A 24,249-nucleotide genomic window follows, 5' to 3' on the forward strand; every position below is an offset into this window, starting at 1 on the left:
GTAATGGGTTAATTGTGTTGGGCCCTGACTATCTGAAGCAATGACACAGTTTGAGAAGGGCCATAGTTTATATGGAATAAATAAAATGGGATACATAGACAGTAAAATATAATCATTGAGTCTCCAGAGGAGAGTATGCTGAAAGCAGCAAACACAAGAGTTCCAGTGTGCTTGACAGACCTCTCCCCAGACTAATGGTGTGGTTCCTAGGGCCAGGTCTTGGAGCTTCACATCCTGCTCTTCCACTGACTAAGGTTAGGTGAGTTCCTTATTTCTCTGGACCTTAGTTTCCTTATCTGTAAAATAAGGCTAATAATAGTGTCTCCCTCCTGGATTGGTGTGGGGAGTAAATACATATATACATATAGAGAACTTAGAACAGTGCCTGGCATGTAGTGAATACTAAAATAAAAAGTTAGTCTTTATTGTTATTGTCAGTGACACTATCTGTTAAGATCAAACCACTCTCTTTGCTTGATTCTGTGCTCATCAAGCAATCTTTTGATTGTAATTAAAGTTTCCTATAGAGGAGAGAATGCTCAGGCTGGCTGATATGTAAATTCTTTTCAGTTTACAATAATTCTCATTAAAAATGAATACATTGGTATCCTATGAGTTTCATGAATTTAAGTCACTCCTGTGAGCCTCATCCTGTCTTGGTTTACTGATAAAAATGAGTATGAACACATACACAGTGATGTACCAGAATGTACACAGCAGGAGCCTCACTGAGGCAATGTACCATGACAGAGTCTATCAGAATGGCCAGCCAGCCTCCTCCATGATATTTTTCTTCTTTAATTTTACAACTTTGGTCATTTCCATGGTCTGCTGAAAACAGCAGATGGTAGAGCAATAGTTATGGGATAGGTCACAATCAAAGGACAGTCTCTGTTGAAATCTCTTTGTTGAGGAAGAAACATCTTCCTTATGGGGTGCATTGGCTCCTCAGGCAGGGTCACACCTACCTACTCTGTACTGAAGATATTATCCATTTGTTGCCATGGATCAATTCTTCTTGTTCTGTGAGTTGTTCCAGAAGTTTCCTTTTTTCTAGGAGTAGGATATCATTTTGGGCAGTGATCTGGTTCTGGAATGCCTTCTCCTAGCGATAAGAAAGCACAGAAGGAAAATGAATTACAGATTTAAGAGCATACCCTTTTTCTAAACTCTTAACATTAAATTTAACTTGTTCACCTTTTTCTTCTTTTCTCTAGTTTGTTGACCATTGTCATTCATTATAGCCAGGATAATTCTTCTCTTTATTTCGGTTATTTTTTGTATTTTAATAAGGTCCCAATGCTCCTATACGTATTCTAATTCCATTGGTATCAAACTGCTAATAAATAAATATCAGTTCTCTGAAGTTCCATACTGAAAATTTTCCCATGTAATACATTTCCATCTGTTTTGTAGTTACATTCTTTTTAAGGCAAATGGAGGAAAACAGGAATTTGGCTACCTCATTTGGCAATCAGTGTGAGGATCTCAGTTGGCATGATAGGTCAAGCATGTAAGGCAGGTGTTAAGAATATTCTTGCAGTGACAATGCTGAAATGATTTCTAACCTAACACCATGTTTTGTTTTCTATTAACAATTTCCCCCAAAAGTAATAGCTAGTGAAACTACAGGTAAAATGATGCAGGAGTATATTTTGTGGAAAAAAGCATGAACAATCTTGTATTGAAAGAGCCAGTATATTTTAGTGAAATATCACTCTTGGTTGGGCTGGTGGTTGGGGAGTAGAAGCTCAAAAATGTAGACTTGCCATTCTCGCTTCACCAATGACCTGTCAATGAGAATAGGCAAGTGCCGTCACCTTTTTGTGTTTGTTCCTCATCTGCTAACAATGGCAATGAGTGGGGGTGGGGTGGGGTGGGAGAAGAATAACAACCTTCTGGCAAATGGGAGAATCACAGTGTTAAGAGGACCATCTTTATTTATTTATTTTAACTAAATTGCTAATGTAAATCATTCACAAAAGACCACCTATCTATTACTGACGAATTATAAGGAAGGAGATTACAGTATGTTCTGCAATAACCCATTCCAGATTTTAAAGTTCTTTATCTAGGACCCTTCAATGTCTAACAATAGTCTTGCCTGCTATTATTGAAATACAGTTATCTAGAACCAGCTATCTTACAAATAATACTCCATGTAGTTATAATGGGATTAGAAAGGATATTGAATGGGGCAGGCTACAAACACCCTGTCCTTTGGAAATAGTATATTTTTGAACCCAAAAATCAGGATACCTGCTCTGATAATAGGATAAAATATTTTGGACATCTGATTTAAATAGTAACAGTTAGTGGACTCAACTGGCTTGCTCTAAAAAGGAGATTTAAAAAGTAGCTCTATAGGGAAGCAGATGTGGCTCAACTGATAAGAGCATCTGCCTACCATATGGAGGACCCAGGGTTGATAAGCAGGGCCTCCTGACCCATGTGGTGAGCTGGCACACACGCAGTGCTGCAGTGCAAGGAGTGCCGTGCCATGCAGGGGCTCCCTTGCATAGGGGTGCCCCATGTGCAAGGAGTGTGCCCCGCAAGGAGAGCCGCCCTGCGTGAAAAAAAAGCGCAGCTTGCTCAGGAGTGGCGCCACACACAGCGAGAACTGACATAGCAAGATGACGCAACAAAAAGAAACGCAGTTTCCCAGTGCTGCCTGACAATGTAAGCTGACACAGAACGCACAGCAAATGGACACAGAGCAGACAATGGGGGGGGGAGGGGAGGGAGAGAAAAAAAAAAAAAAAAAAAAAGTAGCTCTATAAGAGAAGTCTTAGGGAATGAAGCCAAAGAATTGGAGTTATTTTCTGGAGACTTGGTGCTTAGAAAGTGAGCTAGCTTTCTTATGTCAAAGCTCAGGGACCTAAAATAAATAAAATCAGAAACTCCTAGTTGGTACTAATGTGGTATTAAAAACTCCCATATCAGTCTTTTCTAGGCTAAGTATTTCCAACTCTATTAACAATTTATTTTATGAACTACTATGCATCCATGAATTAAATGCTTTTAAGAGATTATATGCCAAAAAAGAAGGAAAACAACATCTATGAAAATTTATACATGCTAAGTACCACTTTAGGCATTTTATGTTTTAATCCTAACGAGAGTTTTGTGAGGTAGGGGTTATTTTGACCAGGCTACAGGGTAGTATTTGGTTTTTTATTTTTTTAATTATTTATTTATTATAAATTTTTAAAATTTTTAATTTTTATTAAAGTTACTAGATCACAAGGAATGTTCCATTGAAAAACATTAAAAAAAAAAACAAACCAAAAAAACCCCCCAAAAAACACAAGAGGTTCCTATATAACCTGCTCTGCAATCCCACCTCTAGAATTTGAATCTAAGTCTGTCTAAGGCCAAAGCCTATAGTACATTTCAAGGACAGTGAGTAAAATGTCCAATTACTCTTTCTTAGCCTCTGCTTTTTTGTAAATTCTGGTATACTTCATGGAGATCTATGGTTTTTGGGGTATGGAGGAAAGGTCATCTGAGTGCCTGCTGAAAAAGTAGGAGGCTCTTTTTGCTGTGTAAGTTAGAAAGAAAAGGTACAAGAGGGAAGTGGTAATGCAGAAGTAGGTTGGTGGTGGTCCCATGAACCAGGATTATACACTTTCCATATTATTTTCCTAGGCTTTGAGTCTAAACTGGACCTGAGCCTCTAAAAGAAGTTTGACAAATCAGTGACAAAATGAAAGTATACTACACAAATCTAAATGATTTTCATCTGACACTATGGTGTAGAGTATCAATTGGAATTTTTTAAAACTAAGAAGACAACAATGGAGACTCATCTGTTATAATCCTCAGATGTTTTATTGTACGTGGTCTATGGACTCTTAACCTAGAGTCCTATGATAGTTCATAGAATGATCAAATTTACATGAGTTCTGTTGGCACATAGTGGTGGTACAATAAAAATTTGTTGACAAGTAGGAATAAGTATTTTAGGGGTGAGGATACAGTTTTTAAAATTCAGAAATGGGTTGAGGATTTCAAGAAGGGAAAAAAATTATTGGTCTAGTCAGTTTCTCTCCATCTTGAATTTATTAGTTTAATGATCTCAAGACTATTATGCATTGGATTCCATTCATCTGTCCCATTTCCTTCTTACCCATACACCAGTGAGTCATAAGAGCAATAAGACAAGCAAAAAGAACCCATGGCATTAGTTAAGGATTGACAAAGAAATAGGGATTACCTGTTTTTACTGTCACTTAAAATGGATGCAGAATTTGAGGCAAAATAAAGGTTACATATAGTAGGAATGAGGTACTGAGGATGGTCTGGAATTCTCTGCTTAGGGGATGTTTGAAAAAATGGTATTTTCATTTGAAGGCAGGACATTGATCATATGATGACAGTGCAGAATGTTTTCAGTGTCCCATATGATGTGGCATCACTATGAGTGGGCAAGAATTATTCACATTGAAAGAAGGTATAAAGAAAAGAAATGAAAACATGGGCTTAGAAGAACCCACACATAAATGATGATCGCCATCATCATTGGTGAGCTCTTCACCTTTTATTTTTTCTCACCTTTTCCATTTGTTGTTGCAGTGCTCCAATTTCATTTTCAAGTTGTTTAATTCTCTCATCTCGTAGTTGAACTTCATGAATTAGACGATCCTTGACTCTACGAAGCTTGGCTTTGTGGTGATGATGTTTCTCATTATAGTTTCTGGAAAAGTAAATTTGAGTTAGGCACACTGAGCACAGTTAAACTTTATTTAGTCTCTTCAATGTGCACTTTTCTTAGGTTTCCTGTACTTGCTTATGTAAGGGCCCTGACTCGAGATATCAACAGTTGTCCTATCTTGTATCTGTAAGAATTTTTGCCCTTACCTGAAGGAATGGACCAAGGATAACCCCTAAATCATGGCAGCCTACATCATCCCCGTGAACTATAGCCTCTGGTTTACCTTGATTTTTGTTGATAGTTATGGCATGGTTTTAGTGTCTGAGTTTAATTTAGGAAAATCTTTGACTTCTGATCCCAGACATCTAAATTCTGAATTCTGCTCTAATGATTCCATTATTAATGCTAAATTTCCTAGTTCTTGACTATACTCAATGTGATGGTTCGGAATTGTATGTAATCCCAGAAAAACATGTTCTTAAAGTTGATCCTTGGGAAACAGACTTGGCCGAATGGATAGGGTGTCCATCTACCACATGGTAGGTCCACAGTTCAAACCCCAGGCCTCCTTGGCCCGTGTGGAGCTGGCCCATGTGCAGTGCTGCTGTGTGCAAGAAGTGCCCTGCCACACAGGGGTGACCCCACATAGGGGAGCCCCACGCGCAAGGAGTGCGCCCCGTAAGGAGAGCCGCCCAGTGCAAAAGAGAGTGCAGCCTGCCCAGGAATGGCGCTGCACACACGGAGAGTTGATGCAGCAAGATGACACAACAAAAAGAAACACAGATTCCTGTGCCACTGACAACAACAGAAGCAGACAAAGAAGAACACGCGGCAAATGGACACAGAGAACAGACAACTGGGGGGCGGGGTAAGGGGAGAGAAGAAAAAAAATTGATCCTTTCCTGTGGGTGTGAAACTGTTCTAAGTAGGACCTTTTTTTTTTCCCAATATTTTAAATTTATTTCTTTATCCCCCTTCCCTCCAGATGGTTCACTCATCTGTATGCTCATTGTTTGCTTGCCTTCTCCATGAGGCACCAGGAACCAAACTCAGGACCTTCAACGTGAGGGACCAGTGCCCAACAGACTCAGCCATATCTGCTCCCTGGAGGCTGCTGCCTCTGCTGGCTTGGTTATCCTTTCTGCTATTTCTTCTATACTCTCCTCCAAGCCTGTCTCTCCTGTCATTTTCTTTCAGTTTCTAAGGCTTTCTTTAATATTTCCTGCAAAGGTGGATTCTTTTTTTTTTTTGCAAACTCTCGTAGTTTCTGTTTGTGAATATTTTATACTCACTTTCATATTTGAAGGACAATTTTGCTGGATAAAGAATTCTCAGCTGGCAGTTTTTCTCTTTCAGTGTCCTAATTGTATCATATCACTGTCTTCTTGCCTCCAAGATTTCTGAAGAGAAATCTGCACTAAGTCTTTTTTTTTTTTTTTTTTTAAAGATTTATTTATTTATTTAATTCCCCCCCCTCCCCTGGTTGTCTGTTCTTGGTGTCTATTTGCTGCGTCTTGTTTCTTTGTCCGCTTCTGTTGTCGTCAGCGGCACGGGAAGTGTGGGCGGCGTCATTCCTGGGCAGGCTGCTCTTTCTTTTCACGCTGGGCGGCTTTCCTCACGGGCACACTCCTTGCGCGTGGGGCTCCCCCACGCGGGGGACACCCTTGCGTGGCACGGCACTCCTTGCGCGCATCAGCGCTGCGCATGGCCAGCTCCACACGGGTCAAGGAGGCCCGGGGTTTGAACCGCGGACCTCCCATATGGTAGACGGACGCCCTAACCACTGGGCCAAAGTCCGTTTCCCTGCACTAAGTCTTATTGGGTGTTCTTATACATAATGGTTTGCTTTTCCCTTGCTGCTGTGAGAATTTTCTCTTTATCTTTGATATTTGACATTCTGAGTAGTATGTGTCTCAGAGTAGGTCTATTTGTATTTATTCTGATTGGTGTATGGTGTACTTTTTGGACATGTAAGTTTATTTCTTTCATGAGAGTTGGGAAATTTTCAGCTATGATCTCTTCAGATACTCTTTCTGTCCCTTTCTCCTTCTCTTCTCTTTCTGGAACTCTCATGACAAGTATGTTGTTGCGTTTTGTGTTGTCATTCAACTCCTAAGCCCCTGCTCATTTTTTCCCATTCTTTTCTCGCTTCAATTTTAGCTGTTCTGTCTTCAATATCACTTATTCTTTCTTCTAGCATTTTGAGTTTGCTGTTGTATGTCCCAAATGTGTTTTTGATCTCACATATTCTGTCTTTCATTCCCATGAGCTCTGTTACTTTTCTGTTCAGGATTTCATATTCTTCTTTGTGCCTGTTCAACGTCTTCTTGATGTCATTTATCTTTTTGAACATATTGTCTTTCAATTCATTAATTTGATTTTGGAAATTTGTGCACATCTTGCTATTAGTTCTCTCAAATTCTGTATTTCTTCTGGGGCTTTGATATATTCCTTTTCTTGGACCATGTCTTCTATTTTCTTAGTATGGCTTGGTGTTTTTTGCTGATATCTAGGCATCTGATCAGGATGTAGTTCACTCAGATGCTCAATTTCTTTCTCTTTTGTAGGGATTTACTCACGGACACTGTGTTACCACTGCTCTTTGATTCTTGGCTTGACCTGGATTGTTAGGATTGTCCTGCTGGTTGCTCAGAACTGGGCACTGGACAAAGTAATTTGTTGTAAAGTCCCTTCCTAGGGCCTTGGGGAGGGAGGCTATCAAGGCCAGAAAAAGCCTCTCCTGCTTATTTTTAATTTTCTTGCATGTACTTCCTTGATCTGCCACCAGATGGCACTCCTTGGCAGCTTTCAGTTCAATGCCTGGGTTGGATATATTTGTTGCAACACAGAGTGGATCAATGTGATAGAGCTTCCTGTCTGGAGGCTACGAGCCTTGTAATTCAGACTTTCTCTGAGACAGTTCTCCAGCCTTCTTTGGCAGCCCTCTTCCTTTCCTCTGGTTGGAAATATTTCCACCCCTCTCTGAGTCCTGAACAATCAGCTACTCCATTAGTAGAGGAGGAGATTGGGAAGGTTGTATATCTTTAGCCCCTTGCTGGCTCCAAGGCAAACAATGGTGCAGCCCCACCTGACTGGGAAGGGCTCCTGGGACACAGCAGACCAAAGTTGTGAGTCAAAAGCTGAGTCAGCCTTAGGCTTTGTCCCTCTCTTCCCTTTCCTGGGGCATCCTCAACAATTAGTCCCAGCTATAAGAGAGGAAGGTTGTGAGGTTCAGATATCTCCAGTCCTTCCCCGGCTCCCAGGGCAAACCAGTGTGTGGTCCCACCTGGCCTGGAAGGGCTTGTAGGACAAAGCAGATCAAATTTGTGGGTCAGAAGCTGAGTCAGCCTTAGGCTGTGTCCCTCCCTCTCACCTTTCCTGGGATAGTAGATCCCTGGAGCCCTCTTTGTAGCTGCAGGCCCAGAGGCCTGAGAATTCTAAAGTGACTTTAGTGTGGGGGATGGTGCCAGCAGCAGCAGCCACTGGTTTCAACTCACAGTTCTGTCATCATGATTTCTCTCCTTTGTCCCTCTCTCCTCTGCGCAGTGTCCAGCCTTTGCCTGGTGTCCTAAACCCTAGAAGATCTTTTTCTAGGCTGTTTCAGCCTATCCTCTAGCTATTTTTCTAGAGAAGAAGTGAGTCCCATGTTGTTCTAGTCCACCATCTTTCCAGAAATTTCTGCTGGCTTGCCTCTGCTTGTTGTGGTGGGGGCAGAGTCTAGCTCATTGTGGTGGGAGACAACATCTAACTCTGTTGTAATGGGAGGTGACAGCTGCTCAGCTTCTTTTAGGAGGCACTGGACCTGAACCCAGGACTTCCCATGTGGTAGGCAGGCACCCAAGTGGTTAAGCCACATCCACTTCCCAGTAGGACATATTGATAAGACTTCTTCAGTTGAGGAGTGACCCATGTCGATCAGAATGGGTCTTAATCCTATTACTGGAGTACTTTATAAGAGAATGAAATTGAGACTGAGAGAGAAAGTCACAGAAGCAAGAAGCTCAAATCAATGAAACCCAAAAGAGAAGGGAAAGATCAGCAGATGCCCATGTGCCTTGCCATGTGACAGAGGAGCCAAGGATCTCCTGCAGCCAGTCTTTGGGAAGAGAGCATTGCCTTGATGATGCCTTGACTTGGACATTTTTCCAGCCTGAAAACCATGAGCAAATAAATTCTCATTGTTTAAGCTGAACCATTTAATCATATTTGCCAAAGCATCTTAGGAAACAAAAACACCAGAAGATGGTGGCTGAGTGAGCTTGCCTTGCTGTCTCTCCTGGGAAGAGGCAGCTGGGTGCCGCCAGAGGTTCTCGGGGACCAAGCTTTTTCGGGATTTTTACAGGGCAGGAAGTGTCTGGACATCGATTTGGTGGGAAGGTAATGGAGAGGATTGGTCTATAAGATATAATTTGGGTTCCATTGCCCGGAGGTGAGACCTGCACACGGGTTGCTCCTTCCCTGGGGGTGGGTGGAGCCGCGGAACTAGCACTGCGGCCACGCTTTTTGGTGGCCCTGCAGTGTTGGGGAATTCGCGAGTCCTGGGCGGGCTGTTGGGGGGTTGACGGGACGGGACGCCTTTGTGGATCGATTTGGGGAGACAGACGGTGTTTTGTTGTGAAGCGGGTGAATTTTTGATTGCGGACACAAATCATAGCGCTTCCACCTGGAGTCCCACCCCCACAGGCCCGGCTGCCAATCTGCAATGGAATCAGATTGTTGGCAATAAAGGGACGTAATTGGGAGGTTGTTACAGGGTGTGGCGAGGGAGGGGGACACGTCTGGAAGCCGACTGGGGAATATTTTGCGAAGCTTGGGAATTCTGGTTGTTGAATCTGTTTTTGGCATTTCCAACTGGAGCCCAACCCACGGCCCGGGCTCCGGAGCTGCGTCATTAAATTGTCTGCAGTGTAGAGGCGCACCCAGGTGGCTGTTTTGTGGGATCATAGGGTGGGAGTGGTCCAAAAGCTGAATTGATGAAATATCCACAAAAATAAACCCTAGTGAGTAAGTGAATTGCAGGGTTCAGACATAATATAGAGTTTGCGGCTCTGACTTCCCCCATAGGGCTGGCACCCAGCTGCGGGGATCCCTGAGTGCTGTGTTACACTGCAGGGCTCCTAGGCTTCCTGTTGACCAGATTAGAGGTTGCCAGGGCTGAATCCCCTAAACTCTGGTGGCCCACACCCCAGAGACTCACACCTCTTGAGTCTTCAATATCTCAGACTTTCCACCCCTGAATCCATCACACCCTGAGGTCCATCTGAGGTCCTTGAATGCCCTAGCCTTCAACGTTTGCATTTTTTTCTTTACCGTTTCATTTTCTTTTGTTCTTATTTTCATTTTATCTTATTTTTTACTTTTTTTAATGTCCTGATTGCTAATATTACATTATCCCCTAGTCTTTTCTCCAAGCGTATCCCCCAAAGTCTTTTTTTTTATTCAGTTATTTAGGGGTTTTTTGTTGTTGTTGTTGTAGTTGGTGTTGCAATTGTGGTTCGCGTATATCTGTTTTTTTCTTACCCCTACCTGTTCCCCACCCTTTGCCCACCCCCCTTTTTCTTTTTCCCTTTCTTCTCTTCTTTCTTTTTTTTCTCATTTTTTCTTTTTTCTTTTTCTATTTTTGCTCTCCCTCTTGTCCCTCATTTTCTATGTATTTTATTTTAACTCAATCATACAATAGGTGCTGCAGGGAACACCTCACATTTGCTGGGTTCTCTCATCCTCCACAGCCTCATTTCTAAGTGAACTGATTTAGGCTACCTACAATATCCCCTTTCGCCTACATCTTGATATCTGCCATCATCTACTGTCTCTCCTATATTCCACCTCCCATCTCCCTTTCTTTGATCCACAAAGTATCTAACTCTTAATTCCTAATACCCTTGATTTGTTTTCTGTCTGTTATCCACTCTTGAAACTATTACCTTTCTTTTCTCTTTCCCTCTCTCATGAAAACAATAGCTTTTTAGCTCATACCATATTCCTCCCATATTCAGTCAGCTACCTCATAATAGGTACTCTACCTACTGCTATAACTCTACACAATTTTACATGAATCTAACCTCCATCATCCCAGATCTCATATTCTTGCTTTGTTAACATATATCACCAATACTACCTTACACCTTTTCCTTGCTTACACAATTACCTTTCCCCGGCACTAATACTTTCCTTTAAAGTGAACGTAACCAGCAACAAGAAAATAGAATAAGAAGAACAAAGTGACAGAGAAGATATAACACTTATGCAAAAACAACAGCTAATTAATCTCCAAGAGTAGACAAAGAAGCTAAGGAACTGATTAAACCCGTCAAGATAAAATGATGACCAGATAGCAACAAAAACCTACAAACCAAACCAGTAATCAGAAAAACATGGCTGAATCCAATCAACAAACTAAAAATCAGGAAGGGGAACAGAACTTCGCTCAAGCAATGAAAGATTTCAGAACATTTATCACCGACAAATTTGATGAAGTAATGAAAGAGGTTAACAACATGAAGACAACGCTCGGAGGGGAAATTGCAGACATACACAAAAAGATAACAGAAATGATGGGAATGAACACCACAGTTCAAGAAATCAAAAATACACTTGCAGCAAATATCAGCAGACTAGAAGAGGCAGAGCAGAGAATTAGTGATGTGGAAGACAGTACGTCAGAAATCAAACAGATAGTAGAAGGGGTCGATAAAAAGATAGAAAAAATCCAGCTAGGACTCAGGGACATGAATGACAATGCAAAACACTCAAACATACGTATTATAGGCATTCCAGAAGAGAAGAGAAGGGAAAGGGGTCAGAAGGAGTGTTGCAGGAAATAATGGCTGAAAACTTCCCAAATCTACTGAAAGAGACAGATGTACATATCCAAGAAGCACAGAGCACTCCACTAGTCATAAACCCCAACAGGCCCACCCCAAGACACATACTTGTCAAATTATCCAATGCTTAAGACAAAGAGAAAATCCTAAAATCAGCAAGAGAAAAGAAAACCATCACATACAAGGGAAGCTCCATAAGATTAAGTGCTGATTTCTCATCTGAAACCATGGAGGCAAGAAGGCAGTGGTATGATATAATCAAAGTACTAAAGGAAAAAAATTTCCAACCAAGAATACTCTATCCAGCTAAACTAGCATTCAAACATGGAGAGTTCAAAATATTCGCAGATAAACAGAAACTGAAAGAGGATACCAACAAGAAACCTCCCCTTCAAGAAATTCTAAAGGGAGTTCTGCAGGAAGAAAGGAAAAAACAGGACAGGCAGAGTTGGAGGAGAGTATAAGAGCAACAAAAAAAGACAAAAATAGAAGGAAAAAAAATACAAACAAAATATGACAAACACAAATCCAATCAAAATATGGCTAACAGAAATAATTCCTTGAAAGTAATAACACTGAATGTCAATGGATCAAACTCACCTATCAAAAGATTCAGACTGGGACATTGGATAAGGAAATATGACCCATCCGTATGCTGTCCACAAGAGACACATCTTAGACTCAGAGACGCATGGAGATTGAAAGTGAATGGCTGGAAAACAATCATACAAGCAAACAATAACCAAAAAAAGGCAGGAGTTGCTATATTAATATCAGACAAAATAGACTTTAAAGGTGAAACAATTGTGAGAGACAAAGAAGGATACTACATTTTAGTGAAAGGGAAAATCTGTCAAGAAGATCGAACAATCATAAATATTTATGCTCCTAACAAGGGTGCCTCTAAATATGTGAGGCAAACGCTGGAAAAACTAAGTGAAACAATAGACGCACCTACAATTATAGTGGGGGATTTTAATACACCACTATCCACCTTGGAAAGAACATCTCAAAAGAGAATCACTAAAGAAACAAAACACTTGAACAGTATATTAGAGGAGCTGGATCTAATAGACATATATAGATTCCCAAACACAGCAGGATATACATTTTTCTCAAGAGCACATGGATCATTCTCCAAGATAGACCATATGCTAGGCCACAAAGAAAAGCTTAATGAATTGAGAAAGATTGAAATCATACAAAACAATATCTCTGACCACAGTGGAGTCAAGCTGGAAATTTGCAAGGGACAGAGGCCCAGGTTTCACACCACTATTTGGAAATTAAACAGCACAATCTTAGAAAAACAGTGGGTCAAAGAGGAAATACCAAAAGAAATCAATGACTACCTTGAAACAAATGAAAATGATAACACAACATACCAAAATTTATGGGATGCAGCAAAAGAGGTACTGAGAGGGAAATTGATAGCCATAAATTCATATATCAAAAAAGAAGAAAGAGCAAAAATTGAAGAACTAACTGCACATTTGAAGGAATTAGAAAAACAACAACAAAGTAACCCAACAGGAAGAAGAAGGAAGGAAATAACAAAGATAAGAGCAGAACTAAATGAAATAGAAAATAAGAAAGCACTTGAAAAGATAAACAAGACCAAGAGCTGGTTTTTTGAGAAGATCAACAAAATTGACAAACCTTTAGCGAGACTAACAAAGAAAAAAAGAGAGAAGATGCAAATACACAAAATAAGAAATGAGAAAGGCGATATCAACACTGACCCCACAGAAATAAAGTATCATAAGAGGATACTTTGAAAAACTATATTCCAACAAAAATGACAATTTAGAGGAAATGGACAAATTCCTAGAAACAAATAAGCAACCCATATTGATGAAAGAAGAAATTGATGATCTTAACAAACCAATGACAAGCAGAGAGATAGAATCAGTCATTAAAAATCTCCCAACTAAGAAGAGCCCAGGGCCAGATGGCTTCACAGAATTCTACAAAACATTCCAGAAAGAATTAACACCAATCCTGCTGAAACTATTCCAAAAAATCGAAACAGAAGGAACATTGCCAAACTGCTTTTATGATGCCGACATTACCCTAGTAACAAAGCCAAACAAAGATACCACAAGAAAGGAAAATTACAGACCAATTTCTCTAATGAACCTAGATGCAAAAATACTTAACAAAATACTTGCTAATCATATCCAACAGCACATTAAATGAATTATACACCACGACCAAGTGGGATTTATTCCAGGTATGCAAGGATGGTTCAACATAAGAAAATCAATCAACGTAATACACCATATAAACAGACTGAAGGAAAAAAATCACATGATTATATCTATAGATGCAGAAAAAGCATTTGACAAAATACAGCACCCCTTCTTGATAAAAGCACTCCAAAAGATTGGAATACAAGGAAATTTTTTGAACATGATAAAGAGTATATACGAAAAACCTAAAGCCAACATTGTTTACAATGGAGAAATCCTAAAATCCTTCCCTCTAAACTCAGGAACAAGACAAGGATGCCCATTGTCTCCCCTTCTATTTATCATTGTCTTAGAAGTACTTGCTCGAGCACTGAGGCAAGAACCAGATATAAAAGGCATTCAAATCGGAAAGGAAGAAGTCAAAATTTCACTATTTGCAGATGACATGATCCTATACATAGAAAACCCTGCGATCTATAACAAAGCTTCTAGAACTCATAAATGAGTTTAGTAAAGTCGCAGGTTATAAGATCAATGCGCAAAAATCGGTAGCATTTCTGTACACCAATAATGAGCAAGATCAGGAGGAAATCAAGAAAGAAATACCATTCACAATAGTAAATAAAAAAATCAAATACTTAGGAATAAATTTAACTAAAGAGGTAAAAAACTAATACACCGAGAACTATATAAGACTGTTCAAGGAAATCAAAGAAGACCTAAATAAATGGAAGAATATTCCTTGTTCATGGATAGGAAGACTGAATATTATTAAGATGTCTATCCTACCGAAACTGATCTACACATTCAATGCAATCCCAATAAAAATCAACACAGCCTTCTTTAAGGAACTAGAAAAACTAACTATGAAATTTATTTGGAAAGGAAAGGGACCCCAAATAGCCAAAAACATACTGAAAAAGAAAAACAAAATTGGAGGAATCACACTACCTGACTTCAAAACATACTACAAGGCTACAGTAGTGAAAACAGCATGGTATTGGCATAAGGAGAGACACACAGACCAATGGAATCGAATTGAAAGCTCAGATATAGAACCTCACATATATAGCCATATAGTATTCGATAAAGCCATCAAACCCTCTCAACTGGGAGAGACTGGCCTATTCAACACATGGTGCCTGGAGAACTGGATAGCCATAAGTAGAAGAATGAAAGAGGATTACCATCTCACACCTTATACAAAGATCAACTCAAGATAGATCAAAGACCTAAATATAAGAGCCAAGACCATAAAAACCTTGGAAAGCAGTGTAGGGAAACATCTACGGGATCTTGTAATAGGAAATGGCTTCATGAATATCACACAAAAGCATGAGCAGCAAAAGAACTAATAGATAAATGGGACTTCCTCAAAATTAAATCCTTCTGCACCTCAAAGGAGTTTGTCAAGAAAGTAAAAAGGGAGCCAACACAATGGGAGAAAATATTTGGCAACCATATATCTGACAAGAAACTTATAACTTGCATATATAAAGAACTCCTATATCTTGAAAATAAAAAGATAAACAACCCATTTAAAAAATGGGAAAAAGATTTAAACAGACACTTCTCCAAAGAAGAAATACAAATGGCTAAAAAGCACATGAAAAAATGCTCCAAATCTCTAGCTATCAGGGAAATGCAAATCAAAACTACAATCAGATAACATCTTACTCCCATAAGATTGGCAGCTATGAAAAAAACAGAAGAATACAAATGCTGGAGAGGATGTGAAGAAAGGGGAACACTCATCCACTGCTGGTGGGAATGCAGAAGGATCCAACCATTCTGGAGGACAGTTTGGCGGTTTCTCAAAAAACTAACCACAGATTTGCCATATGACCCAGCAATACCACTGCTGGGTATATACACAGCAGAACTGAAAACAAGGACACAAACCGATATATGCATACCAATGTTCATAGCAGCATTGTTCACTATCGCCAAAAGTTGGAATCAACCCAAATGCCCATCAACAGATGAGTGGATCAATAAAATGTGGTATATACACACAATGGAATACTACTCGGCTGTAAGAACAAATACACTACAAACACACGTGATAACATGGATGAATCTTGAGAACCTTATGTTGAGTGAAGCAACCCAGGCATTGAAGGACAAATACTACATGAACTCAATGATATGAAATAAGAAAACTGCCTCAGAGAGCTAGAGACTGAAAGGTAGGCTTACAGGAAATCGGGGGGTGGAGGAAGGATGTGAGCCGACATCTGCAGGGGTGGAATTTATGATGAGCTGGCCGTAAGTATGAACACAAAGAAGAGATAAAATGGGGGTAAGGGGTTGCCTTTGGGTGGGGCTTTGCGGGTTTGAGGGGGGCTGGGGATGGGCGGATGGGTAATATTGCCCAAAAGTGGGGGGAGGAAGGGGTAGCATACGAACATAGGAGAGTGTCAGGTGTTGGTCGAGAGTAAAATGCTGAGAAAATCGTATCAAAATATAATTAAGAGGGTTGCCTGTTTAGGATGCTCGGAGGGGATGGTCGGATGCGAGATGGGCTCCTGGGGAATGTCTGAATGCTCATTTTGCCAGAGTGGGTGGTACCATTGGGTAGAGACCCAAGTAATGAGAGTGGGGGTGGACCCACATCCTGGGGAGGACTAATGCCATCAGATAGAGGGAACTGTATCTCTCGAGAGAAAGGGTGGCTCCCAGGGCATTGGGGTAGTTGAGCAAGTTAGGCCCTGAACACTGTTGCAAGTATCTCTGGATGGGGCTCCTCGGGAAATGGAGGTTGGCTGTCGCTGTGGGCACCAAGGGGATGGGAAAATGGATGTTAAATGTGTGGAACTGAAGTAAATGTGGGGTAAGGGAGGAGTTTCAGGAGAGTACACAAGGATGGATATAAAACATGTAATATTACACCATAAACATATAGGGGACGACAGACTAATAAAGTAAACCACAATGTAAAACATAAGATAACTAAAAATTTAGAAAACTGTGTATCCTAAAAGTATGGAACACAATGTAAGCACGGATGTCATCTTGTTTGAAAGCTATTGTCTCAGAGTCTGTACATCCTTTAAGTAAATATGATATGAATAAGTTATAAGCATATCGCTGTGGAAGGGAAAAGGTTTAATGGTAGATGTGGGGGAGTACTGTATATTTTATATATGAATTACTGTGGACTAGGGCTCTTGTGAAGAGAAGTTAAATAATTAGGGGGGGAAAAAAAAAAAGAAAAAGATAGGATGTAGAATTTTTCCAAGTCAACATGTATTCAATATCTAACCTTTAAACCCATTGCTATATGCCATCTTACTAGTAAGGGAACCTGACATTATATTGGGCTTCAATTTTCAGGAAGTTTTGGATCACAGAGTAGTTCAACAAAGGCAGCGGAGGAATACTGGTATAGGATACTATCGACAGGTGATATATGGCTGACAGGGAGCTGTACGGGGCATATGTCCAGGGTGCATGGTAATGTTTGGATATACTCATAGTGGCAACAATTAAAAACTACAGCTGGGGGGGTACTGAGTTCCTGGCCGGAGGTGCTCTGTCGTGGTCCCTAGGGAAACAGTGGCAATCCCCCAGGTGCAACGGTAAGGACCAGGAAGGAATGAGGGTCCAACAGGGAGAGCATGATACTAATGACTATGCTTGTGAGCCTATGTGCCTGAAATAAGAACAAGGCCTAGAGCAGCACTGTGCCTGGGAATTTCCTCCTGACAGCCTTCATGTTACTCAAATGTGGCCAGTCTCGAAGCCAAACTCAGCATGTAGATGCAGTGCATTCCCCCCAGCGTGGGACATGATTCCCGGGGATGAGCCTCCCTGGCACCGAGGGATCACTACCAAATACCAGCTGAAGATGCAACTAGAAAATGACCTGGAATTAAAGGTTCAATGCGGATCAGCAGAATATCCCTGTCTACATATAATAACATGACTTTAAAATGCTGTTTGACCTAATGTAAGGGGGAAATGGAAAGCAGAAATGAGTTTATATGGCTACGAGTCTCTAAAAAAGAGTCTGGAGGCTGTCAGAAGGATTGCCCCTGTGCACAGCTGAGCAGAGTCTGGGAGACAGATGGAGTGGATGCAATCCCCAGGTGTTGGTTCCTTTGAGGGCTAAAGAGACCCATGGGTTCTATGGTCATGGCAGACGGGGTTCACTGCCATGTCAGACGGCCCTTCTTTGGAGCTGGTGTTTCTGCGTGATGGAACTGGACTCAGATGGGATCTCTTTTCATAAGACTTTCATCCTACTTTACTGGAATTGTAGTTGGTGTTGGGGTTTAAGATATATTTAGGGGATTTGAATCTCTGGACTGACAATAGGATAGCCAGGCCCTGAGCATCAACAGACTCCAGCTCCTACAATCTGATTTATTGGACTCACCTCACTCAGCTAAGATGGAGTTGAAGAAGGACAACCACCACACCATGGAGCCTAGAGTGCCTACAACTGAAAGCAGGAGGATTGCATCCAGTATCCATGTGGAATCTGAGCCTCCTCCTGACATAGAGGTGCAACGGACACAACAAATCCAAGGTCCACAGAGAAAAGGTGGCATTGGAATGGGAAAAGTGGACATGGTGGCTGATGGATATGGGGAATGGCAGGAAGAGATGAGATGTGGAGGCGCCTTTGGGACTTGGAGTTGCCCTGGATGGTGCTTCAGGGGCAATCACCGGACATTGTTACACATTCAGTCTCTACTAAGGCTCAGTAGTAGGCCAAAAGCTGTTTATCAAAAGGGGAGTAGTTATCTGCAGAGGATGGTAGGGTTTTGCTCCAAAATCCTAAGGGTCTGCATTGTGATTCTCCTATAGGGGCCTGCCAAAGGCTCCAGACAGCATCTCTATTTGCCACTGAAACTTCCAGCACCATTGGATCTGCTGGATCATATGACCCAAGTGGTAATGCAGCTTACACAGCAGCCTGGATCTGTCACAGAGCCTCTTCTTGTTCTGGTCCCCAATCAAAACTAGCAGCTTTTCTACTCACCTGGTAAATGGGTTGGAGTAGCACACCCAAATGAGGAATGTGTTTTCTCCAAAATCTGAAGAGACCAACTAAGCATCGTGCCTTTTTTGGTCATAGGAGGGGCCAGACGCAACAGCTTATCCCTCACTTTAGAAGGGATATCTCGACATGTCCCACACCACTGGACACTTAGAAATTTCACTGAGGTGGAACAATCCTGTATTTTAGTTGGATTTATCTCCCATCCTCTATCACACAAATGCCTTACTAATAAGTCTAGAGTCTTTGCTACTTCTTGATCACTAGGTCCTATCAACATGATATCATCAATAAAATAGACCAGTGTGATGTCTTGTGGAAGGGAGAGATGATCAAGATCCCAGCAGACAATGACATAGGGCTGAAGAGTTGACATACCCTTGAGGCAGGACTGTGAAGGTATACTGCTGGCCTTGCCAGCTAAAAGCAAACTGTTTCTGGTGGTCCTTACTAATAGCAATTGAGAAAACAGCCTTCACCAAATCAGCAGCTGCATACCAGGCACCAGAGGATGTGTTGATTTGTTCAAGCAATGATAACGCATGTGGGACAGCAGCTACAACTGGAGTCGTCACCACCTGGTTAAGTTTACAATAATCTACTGTCATCCTCCAAGATCCATCTATTTTTCGTACAGGCCAAATAGGAGAGTTGAATGGGGATGTGGTGGGAATCACCACCCCTGCATCCTTCAAATCCTTGTTGGTGGCACTAATCTCTGCAATCCCTCCAGGAATCTGGTATTGCTTTTGGTTTACTATTTTGCTAGGTAGGGGCAATTCTAGTGGCTTCCACTTGGCCTTTCCAACCATAATAGCCCTCACTCCACAAGTCAGGGATCCAATGTGGGGATTCGGCCAGTTACTGAGTATGCCTATTCCAATTATGCATTCTGAAACTGTGGAAATAACCACAGAATAGGTCCAGGGACCCACTGGACCAACTGTGAGATGGACCTGAGCTAAAACTCCATTAATCACCTGACCTCTATAGGCCCCTACTCTCACTGGTGGATCACAGTGATGTTTTGGGTCTCCTGGAATTAATGTCACTTCTGAGCCATGTCTAATAATTCCCAAAATGTCTGATCATTTCCTTTCCCCCAGTGCATAGTTACTCTGGTAAAGGCTGTAGATTTCCCTGGGGAAAGGTGGGAGGAAGATTAATAGTATAAATTTTGGACAGTTTAACAGGATCCTTCCTCAAGGAGACCTGGCCTCATTCAAAGGGCTCTGAGTCTGTAAACTGTCTCAAGTCTGGGAATTGATTAAGGGGCTGTGATTATCTGTGTCTATAATTTGAGTTAGGATTTTGTTCACTTGACCTAGAACTTATACAGATCCAGAAGAAATTTAGTAGACTGCCCATCTATTTCACTTCTAGGTACCCCATGATGTATTAGCCAATGCCATAACTCTATGCAACTCAGACTATTTTGAGTGCTTTTTTGAATCTGCCTTTCGTGCAGCAGCTATGCCTACCTTGACTTTGGCAATTAACTGCCCATACTTGACATTTACCAGACCAACATCTGATCATCCCCATAATGTTTAAGGATTCTAATTCTATCACAGCCCTCCCCACAGTAATATCTGGACTACAGAGAAGAACAACCACAGAGCTCTTCAGGGAAGATGGAGTTAGTCTTACAAATTTATTCCTCAGCATCCTGGTTAAAGGTGTGTCCTCTGGACATTCCTGGGGTGGGTGGTCAGCTCTCAAATGGTAAATCCATTCTAGCATTTTAATCTCCCTAAGCCTCTGAATTCCCTCTTCTACTGTATACCAGGGCAAATTGGGGATCTCAACCTCAGACATGCTAGGCCATCTTTTGGTCCATGTTTCAGTCAGCCACCCAAACAAAGTGTTAGAGCCCTTTTAATCCCTCCAGCTGCAGTATTGAATCCAGAATTTCTGCTTAGTGGGCCCATATCAATAAATTCAGCCTGATCCAACTTTATATTCCTTCAACCATTATCCCATACCCTTAGTATCCATTCCCACATATATTCCCCTGATTTCTGTCTAAATGAGTTGGAAACTCATGCAGTTTTTTCTGAGTGTACCTTTCTTCCTCATGGGTCACACTTTGTATTTCACCTTTGGGGGCTTGTTGTGATTTTAGTCTAGTAATAGGTCTCAAAGTGGTGGGGGTGGGTAAGGAGAAGGATTAGAAATGCCTTGCCAGCTACCGACCTCAGGGCATTCCCTTGCATTTTCTTCTGGTGAGACAGGATTAACCTCTCCAGGCAGGGTTTGGAAGGCAGTTTCCTCAGGGCAGACTGGAGGTTCAGCATTGCATGCTGGGGTTTGGCTGGCAAGTGTCTCAGGTCTGGGAGGAGGTCGGGACTCCCTGGGGCAGGCTGGAGACTGGATGATACAAGGTTGACAAGGTGGTCCGGACAGGGAAGGCCATCACAGGCTTATTTGGTAAAGTCTCAGCAGAATTTAGGGTTCCAGCGTCCCCACCAATATTATCATCATCCCAAATGTCTCCATCCCAATTCTCTGGATTCCACTCTTTTCCAATCAATGCCTTCACTTTAACTGCAGAAATCCTGTAGGGTTGAGATTTTAGTTTTCTTTGTAACTCTGCTACTCATACAATGGGAGTCTGAGTTTGGTTCTCAGATATTTCAAGCCTGTGGCTATGGGAGACAAGATTTTCTTTCACAGCACACATAGAAACTGTTGCATCACTCCTGTGACATTTATGTTTCAAATTTGAAGACTTTAACTCATCTCTTTCTTTTGTAACAGTAGCCAGAGTATCTAGGAGGAGCCAGCCTACATCAATATACTGTTTTGACTCCACAAAACTCAGTTAAGGTGTTAAAAACACTCTCACCCAGATCCTTGCTTCTTATAAGCATGGAAGTAGGGGAATCCAGTGAAGATACTTTGCCTATCTCTATTGCCAACTCATGCCATGGACTGTTAGCAGCCTCTTCATTATTGGAAAGGGAGTCATTAGTACCTTTGAGTTCAAGTAGAGTAGAGAGCTAATTGTAAAACTCTCAGAGCCACCTCAGACACCCATGTTTAAGACTTTGTTCCTCAAGAACCACTCCCAGTACCAAGCTCTATTAGTCAGGGTTCTCTAGGGAAACAGAATCAACAAAAGATATCTGTCAATAGTAAGAAATTTTATCAAAGTCTCTCATGTGACTGTGGAGATGCACAAGGCCAGGTTCTGCAGGCAGGCTGCAACCAGTGGCCTCAAAGAAAGTCCATTGAAGGTCCTTGATGAGTTCTGGGAGATGTTGGCTGTTCAAAGACTAGCTGGGAAATTCTCACTCAATGCTGGAATCACTTCCCTTTTTAAGGCATTCAACTGATTGAATAAAGCATCACTCATTGCTGATGGCAGTCTGACTGACTGATGTAATTGTAATCAGCTATCTGTGATTTACCACTGCAGTAAAGTCAATGGTGACTAATGTCCATAAATGTCCTTGTATTACAGTTAGCACAATGCTTGCTTGACCAAATAACTGTGCACAATTACCTGACCGAGTTGACACATTAGCCTAACCATCAAAGGAACCACGTACATTTTAAACCTGAACTTCTAGTCCCTATCCCAACCTTATCCCCTGGTAACCTATGTTCTAAATTCTGATTCTATACTTAATCTAATTGTTTCAAATCAGTGAGATAAGACAATATTTATGCTTTCATGTCTGGCTTATTTCACTCAGCATGGTATGATGTCTTCAAAGGTCATCCATGTTGTTATCAAGATTTCATTCCTTTTTAATGCTGAATAATATTCCAATGTATGTATACTACATTTTATTTATCAAGTCATTGGTTGATGACTCTTGGGTTGCTTCCAGATTTTGGCAATTGTGAATAATGCTGCTATGAACATCAATGTGTAAATATCTGTTTGAGTCCCTGATTTCAATACTTTTGGGTATATACCTATTAGTGGGATTCTCAGGTTATGGCAGTTCTATACTAACTTTCTGAAGAACAACCAAACTGTCTTCCACAGCAGCTGCCCCATTTTACATTACCACCAGCAATGAATGAGTTTTCCTGTTTCTCTACATCCTCTCCAATACTTGTTATTTTCTGTTCTCATTGTTTTTTTAAGTAGCAGCCATTCTAATAGGTGTGAAATGATATCTCATTTTGGCTTTGAATTGTATTTCCCTGATAGCTAATGATGTTGAGCATTTCATGTGCTTTCTGGCCATTTGCCCATTTTTAAATTGGGTTTTTCTTTTTTGTTAAGTTGGAAGATTTTTTACATATCTGGATAATAAAACTTTATCACATATGTGGTTTACAAATAAATATTTTCTCCCATTTTGTAGGCTGTCATTTTACTTTAATGACAGAGTCCTTTGAGGTGCAAAAGTTTAAAATTTTGATGAGGTCCCATTTATCTTTTTTCTTTTGTTTCTTTTGCTTTCAGTTTCCACCCAAACCATAGAAACCATTGCCTACACAACGTCCTGAAGATGCTTCCCTATGTTTTCTTCTAGGCATTTGATAGTTCTAGCACTTATAGTAAGGTCTTTGGTCCATTTTGAGTTGATTTTTTGCATATGGTATGAGGAAGGGTCCTTCTTTTCTTGTCTTTTGTAACAGGTTTTTTTTTTTTTTTTCTAATATCACCTTAATTGTCTACCAACTTTTCATAGATGCTTTTATCTGGACTCCGATATTCTGTTCCACTTATCAGTCTATTGGATAAGTCATGTCACCTCTCACAAATTTCATTGCTCATTTTTTCTCATTGTTTTTTTTCTTTTGTTTGTATCTTACATTTGATTTTCTCTATAAATTTTAAGAGTTTTTATCCAATTATAAAATGAGGGTGACATTAAATTGATATATTCATTTAGGGAACAATTACATTTTATGACCCTAAGTCTTTCCATCCATGAATATTGTATAATTTTATGTGCTTAGTTCTTGCGATGTGTTCTTCTATAGGATCCTATGGTTTTTATCATACAGCTCTCATACTGTTGTTATAAAATATTTTACATTTATAATTGTTGTTACTATGAATTGAATGTTTCCCAGAATTTTTTTTTTTTAGGTGGTACCAGGGATTGAACTGAGGACCTTGTAGATGGGAAGCAGGCACTTAATCACTTCAGCTACATCCACTCCCCATCTAGAATTTTATTTCTGATTATTAGTAGCAGAGAGAATATATATTGATTTCATAAATTTATCATCTATCGAGTCACTTTACCAAATTTTACAAAATCTAGAAGTTATTTATAAGAGCCTCTTGGGTTAAAAAGATAAAGAATCACATAATTTTCAGATAGATTTAATGTTTTCACTTTTCCAGAATTTATTCCAATGATTTAATTTTCTTTTCTGATATTAATTAGATCCTTCAAAGAAGAAGGATAATAATGCTGATAGAAGGCACCCATATATTATTCCTGATATGGATGGAATATAATATTTACAGTATAGATTTTTTCCTTATTAGAGAAGTTGTGGATTTACAGAGCAATCATGAATAAAGTACAGCATTCCCATATGCCATCTCTTGTTTTGACTTAAAACCTATTTTATCTGATATTAGTATAGCTA

At 40.6% G+C, this 24,249-nt stretch overlaps 1 protein-coding gene across 6 annotated transcripts in view; it reads right to left on the minus strand.

The window, feature by feature from the left end:
- CCDC30 (coiled-coil domain containing 30) overlaps positions 1-24,249 on the minus strand; it is a 283,097-nt gene that overhangs the window by 11,518 nt on the left and 247,330 nt on the right. For all 6 annotated transcript variants that reach the window (XM_058303777.2, XM_058303779.2, XM_058303778.2 and 3 more), the window contains 2 exons: positions 4,555-4,696; positions 969-1,105 (listed from right to left, as the gene is read on the minus strand). In XM_058303777.2, coding sequence (XP_058159760.1) covers positions 969-1,105; positions 4,555-4,696 — 279 coding nt within the window. The remainder of the gene's footprint in view (positions 1-968; positions 1,106-4,554; positions 4,697-24,249) is intronic.

This window comes from Dasypus novemcinctus, chromosome 9 (assembly GCF_030445035.2).
Source record: "Dasypus novemcinctus isolate mDasNov1 chromosome 9, mDasNov1.1.hap2, whole genome shotgun sequence".
Taxonomy (NCBI): domain Eukaryota; kingdom Metazoa; phylum Chordata; class Mammalia; order Cingulata; family Dasypodidae; genus Dasypus; species Dasypus novemcinctus.